Source organism: Staurois parvus, unplaced genomic scaffold (genome assembly GCF_062004578.1).
Source record: "Staurois parvus isolate SC_StPar_1 unplaced genomic scaffold, SC_StPar_1.0 ptg000050l, whole genome shotgun sequence".
NCBI classification, from domain to species: Eukaryota; Metazoa; Chordata; class Amphibia; order Anura; family Ranidae; genus Staurois; species Staurois parvus.
In genome coordinates this window covers 4,155,417-4,161,416 of record NW_028317846.1, presented here as the reverse complement: position 1 = coordinate 4,161,416, position 6,000 = coordinate 4,155,417, and the positions used below count along the sequence as shown (strand labels likewise).

Sequence of the window (6,000 nt, the reverse complement as noted above, 5' to 3'; positions counted from 1 at the left end):
GATGTGATGGGGGGGACCTCTGATGTGGTGAGAAGACCTCTGATGTGATGGTGGAACTTATGGTGTGATGTTGGAACCTGTGACGTGACTGTTGCTTCCAGGGGCAGACGGACAATTCATGGGGCCCCCAGGCAATAGGGGATCATGAGGCCCCTGTGTCCTTGCCCAAACTCAAAAAATTCTATGAAAAAGGTACCAGGGGCATCTCATGGGGCCCCCTACTGACCCCAGGCCCTCAGGCAGTGCCCGAGTCTCCAAATGGTCAGTCCGCCCCTGGTTGCTTCTGATGTGAAGATAATTTCATCAAGGTGGGTGTGTACATTGTTGCAGGCTGGGGTTCCCCCACAGGTAACATTTCACACTGCCTAGTTTTAGAACGTAGAGAAAGGCTGAGCCAAACACTAAGCAGCCCCCATCACTGCACGACATCCCTCACCACAGCAAGGAGCTCGAAGCTGTCCTCCCTCACACTGCTGGTCTAGTCTATATTTTATTCGACACTTAGCAGCCAGTAGCCGTGGCTCAAGAATAGTGGCGGACTCCTTGGACCCCCGCAGCCATTGGAGAGGCGGAGACACCGTAGAGGGGCATTTTGGCCTCTAGTACCCAAAACTCTCTGGAAGGGGATTTGAGGGAGGCGTGACGTCAGCCGTGGTTAGAAATTTTCTCGGCGCCATTTTGGAGCTGCTGTGGTGTGGGATTGTGCTGCTCGCTGCCCGTTGTGTTTGTCCCCCTCAGTAAGGATGGCCATGGCTAACAGGAACCTGAAGCAAGTGCGCATCGTGAGGAACGTCATCCCGAACAAAAGCGGCTCCGACATGGTGTCCCCTCCGCAGCAGCAGATGGTGACTCCGGGCAAGGGCATGAAGCGCAGCCTGGACGTGTCGGAGGGGGACCCGTCCCTCATGCCTCCCAAGATGGACGAGCGGGAAGAGGAGCGCGGGGTCACCATCGATATCAAGAGCTTCCTGAAGCCCGGAGAGAAGAGCTACACCCAGCGCTGCCGCCTGTTCGTGGGCAACCTGCCGACCGACATCATCGAGGAGGAGTTCAAGAAGCTGTTCGATAAGTACGGGGAGCCGAGCGAGGTGTTCATCAACCGGGACCGGGGCTTCGGCTTCATTCGCCTGGTGAGCCCATTGTGTATGTGTGTGGCTGTGTGCCCGGCCAGTAGGGGGCACAATAAGGCCCCGTTCAGACCTGCATGTTGCGCTAACCTGCGTTTTATACGCACAACAGCATAGAACAGCCCATTCTCTTCAATGTGCCAAAAGAATTTCCTGCACCCTTTCTGGAGGTGAGCTTTGAGCATGGAAATGTGCACGTCATAGCCACATGTGGGTTGCTGTTTAACAATTACCAGCGCCCTAAGCACGTGCAGAAATGTGAATGGGGCCTAAGGTCGCATCCACGCCTGACCTCTCCAGGACTGCGAGCAGAAACGCACATTGCTGCCCACATGTCTATTGACTCGTGAATAAAGTGTGCTTGCTGTGCCATTAACACCCAAATGTGGGTCACAGTGCTGTTATGTTCATTATAACTGCTGACTGAAAGGCGCTTGGCTCAGGGCAGACAAGTTATATTGGTACGTGTAGTGCAGCCCACTGGAGTGAATTGGCTGCCCCGTCCCGAAGAAGCTCCCGTCCCGCACCTATTCAGGCACTGAGGTTTGCGCATACAAAACATGCATTTCCTAGCTGCGTCTGGGGCGCTTATGCCAATTAATGGCACTGCAATTGCAATTTTCATTTATTGCACGTTCTTGGAACATGCAAATGGCAATGCGGTTTGAGGCTGCATTTATGTCTTAAGTTTTCCAAGAGTGCAAAAAAACTGCAACACGCTTGTGGTGCCAATTGGGGACGTACCGGTGTTGGTGCCAATGCCGAGTCTTTTCACAAGTGCACGTAACAAAGCTCCCATAAACCGATACTTTGCAGTGCAATTTGCACCCATATGTAATGATTGGGTGCAAATCCCACTGCAAAGAATAGCATGCAATTTTAACAGGAATGCGTTGAATTTCATGTCAGAATTGTATGCGGTTTCCCCACTGCTTCTGTGTGAACCTAGGCTTGTCATAGTCTGAGTTCACACAGGAGTGGTGCGGGAAACATCTCTGCACCAATCCCATGATGTCACACATGCATTCTGACCAGTCAGAAGCTGTCTAGCCCGTACTGTCATCCCTGCAAGGAGAGGAGAAAAAGCAGCAGGGATTTCAAATGCCCAGACCTGTAAAGCTGCTTTTCCTCGTGTGGCAGCATGGGATTGGTGCAGGGATGTTTCCCATGTGGCAGCATGGGATTGGTGCAGGGATGTTTCCCATGTGGCAGCATGGGATCGGTGCAGGGATGTTTCCCGTGTGGCAGCATGGGATCGGTGCAGGGATGTTTCCCGTGTGGCAGCATGGGATCGGTGCAGGGATGTTTCCCGTGTGGCAGCATGGGATCGGTGCAGGGATGTTTCCCGTGTGGCAGCATGGGATCGGTGCAGGGATGTTTCCCGTGTGGCAGCATGGGATCGGTGCAGGGATGTTTCCCGTGTGGCAGCATGGGATCGGTGCAGGGATGTTTCCCGTGTGGCAGCATGGGATCGGTGCAGGGATGTTTCCCGTGTGGCAGCATGGGATCGGTGCAGGGATGTTTCCCGTGTGGCAGCATGGGATCGGTGCAGGGATGTTTCCCGTGTGGCAGCATGGGATCGGTGCAGGGATGTTTCCCGTACTGCTTCTGTGTGAACTCAGGCTGTGACAATCCTTGTTCACACAGGAGCAGTGGAATTCAGACAGGAATTGCACCAAATCCATGTTCAAATCACATGCTATTGTTGCAGTACGATTTGCACAATGTATCAGTACTTGGTATTTGTGAGTACTTGACCAAAAGTGTGGTACTGGTACTCACTGATACTGATGCATGCTTTGCTGGGGTTTTTTTTGTCTTCCCCTAGATCAGTGGTGGGCAACCTTTTTTTTCAACTGAGCCAAATCTCGCCAAAACCACGATTGAAATTTATTTTGAGAGCCACATTTTTAAAACTGAAAATACATCCCCCCTATAGTAATCCATCCCCCCTATAGTAATCCATCCCCCCTATAGTAATCCATCCCCCCTATAGTAATTCATCCCCCATATAGTAATTCATCCCCCATATTGTGTCAATTCACTTACCTTTGCTCCGCGCGTTCCTCTCGCCGTGTTCCCGCGCCGTTCTGGTCTTCAGGGCGGACTGTGAGAGGAGAGGAGTTCGTCACGCCCCGCCTACATCCTGGCTGCCCCCCCTACATCCTGACAGCTGCAGAGTCCTGACTTTTGGGGCGGCCGCCCGAGAGGAGGGAGGGGAGCGGGCGCCCGGCACACAGAAGAGCCGCATTTAAGTTTGTAAAGAGCCGCGGCTTGCCGACCACTGCCCTAGATCAACGGTGGGTATAGGATTGTAACTTTTTTTTTTTTTTTTTTTTTTCAACTAGATGGACTTTGGTCTTTTTTTCAGCCGGGCTAACTATGTGTAGGTATTGGTGCATCCCTAGTGCCAGTATTTTTTAATGGCACCTCACATGCTGGTTGCAGTCCTGTGTTTTGTCACACAGCAAAACGCTCGTCTCACTGCCAAAAAAGGTACATGAGCTGCTTTGGCGGCCTATTCACGTGAATGTTGTCATGAGACAAATGCGCCACAAAATGCATCATGTCACACAAATGTTAATGCAGCCTAGGAGGCTAAATAAATGAAAATATTACACATTATAATTGGCGTATACAAATTGTACTCCCCATGTGATTTGTACTGCATACTTACAGTAGTATTAAAGTGTGCACAAGAGCAGCAGCTCTCCCGGGTCTCTTCCGTATTGGTTGAGACACAGTAGCTGGAGCCGTTGGCTTCCACTGCTGTCAGTCACAGCTAGTTTGGAGGGGGCTGGCCCGACCCACACTCTGTGTCCTAACCACTTGAGCTCCGGAAGTTTTTACCTGCTTCATGACCAGGTTATTTTTCCTATACCACACAGCACTGCTTTAACTGGTAGCTGCGCAGTCATGCAGCGCTGTACCCAAACAACATTTTTATAATTTGTTCACACAAATAGTTTTCTTTTGGTGGTAATAACCTCTGGATTTTTTATTTTTTTTGTGATTATAAATGAAGAAAGACAGTTTTGAACAATATATTTTTTACTTGTTGCTATAAAATATATCAAATAAAAAAACAAATTTCTTCATAAATTTTGACCAAAATGTGTTCTGGTACAAGTCTTTGATTAAAAAATAAAAATCACAATAAGTGTTTGGCGGTGTTTGTGAACACTGCTGGCTGCACTGGTGATGAAATGAGGAACGCTTTTGGTGTCTGAAGCTTGACCATACATTTGTTGAAATTCTAGTGATTATGTTTAGGTTTTTGAGAGTAAACAAGCTCACACTGGGGCAGTAAAAGTGTCACATATAACAACTATTACCAGTAGGCAATTTACAATGTGAAATCAGCAGAGCTGTGACCATGTCCAAGGAGGACCAGTGGGAAGATTGGTTCAGCAGAAATTTCAATCAGTGTGTGGCAGTCCCTGCTCAATAGACCTGAGTTCTGTTGAAGGGACATGCTGTGAAACATTTTTTGGTCAAGGATTATAGCCACTGAGCAGTGTATTCTAACAGTGGTGGGTACTGCTGTCTGAGCACAATGTTCTGTGGGGGTTGAGGGAATGTATCCACCTCATTAGTGTCTCGCTAGTTAACAAAGTCTGTGGCCAGATTTACAGTGGGACTTATTTGGCTAGTGAACAGGAGCACTGTTGCTGGCTTACACTGGTGTGGCTAGAGATCGCACTGTGGCAATCAAAATTGAAGAAAAACTGTTTCCTCTCACAGCCTAGACCTGGCTGCAAGCAGTATGCAGCTTTTGTTTACATTTGTGATTTGTCACAGCAATCGTGTGGTACATGGCCAATTTCAAACTTCTGTGTACAGGGATACCTGATATTTGTAGTTCATTATGGTGCATATGTATCCATATTACAGTTTACATTTTATTAATTACTTTTAAAGTGACGTAGCGTGACATAAATACTGTGTTGCCTACAGATACAGAAGATATACAATCTCTGATGGGTCTTTTAGTTACAGGAAACCTATACAGGGAAATACAGGTGCATCTCAATAAATTAGAAAGTCATCAAAAAGTTAATTTAAGTAATTCAATTCAAAAAGTGAAACTCATATCCTATATACTAGTGGTGCACCAAAATGAAAATTCTGGTGCCGAAACAGATACCGAAAATTCAGAATGCATATGGCCGAAAACTGAACCGAAATGTCTGCGTATGTGTGGAGGCTCCAATTTTGTTTTTCTACTTTCATGTATATTTTCATTAATTTTTTTTTTAACTTTTGATTTTATTGCTATCGCATAGGGGACCAATAGTCTCCTATGTGATAGCATATGAGTGACGGTCCTCTTTGTAGGGGGGAGGGGCAGGAGAGGAGCAGTGTATACAGTGAGGGAGAAGTATATACAGAGATGTTCCCTCACTGGCTGTCACTGTATGTTGGTGCTGACTTTTAAATGCAATTGCCGGTTCTTTTTTTTTCTTCACTATAGCTCACAGAATTAGCTGTCACTTTCCCTGGAGCTAAGGGAAAAGTTTTCTTTTATCTTGGGAAATAAACTAAAAGGAAACATTGTGTCTTTTAGCTGGGGGGGGGGTTGGGAAGTGACAAGTCATTCTCTGAGCTATAGTGAAGAAAAAATTTTGATGATTATGGCTTACAGCTAGTGAAAACCCAAAGTGCAGTATCTCCGAAAAGTAGAATATTACTAAGACCAATAAAAAAAGGATTTTTAGTACAGAAATGTTGGCTTACTGAAAAGTGTGTACAGTATAGTATGCATTCAATATATCGGGGTTCCTTTTGCATGAACTACTGCATCAATATGGCATGGAGGAGATCAGCCTGTGGCACTGCTGAAGTGTTATGGAAGCCCAAGTTGCTTTGATGG

General features: G+C 47.2%; 1 protein-coding gene across 2 annotated transcripts in view; it reads left to right on the top strand.

The window, feature by feature from the left end:
• Window positions 1–448: 448 nt before the first annotated feature.
• Window positions 449–6,000, top strand: part of PSPC1 (paraspeckle component 1) — a 127,615-nt gene continuing 122,063 nt past the window's right edge. Inside the window, exon 1 of one of the 2 annotated variants that reach the window (XR_016309587.1) lies at window positions 449–1,130. Coding sequence is in view for 1 of the 2 variants with exons in the window: in XM_089666223.1 (XP_089522349.1) it covers window positions 744–1,130 (387 nt within the window). In the remaining variant the exon portion in view is untranslated. The remainder of the gene's footprint in view (window positions 1,131–6,000) is intronic. The other variant, XM_089666223.1, reaches the window with a different exon arrangement.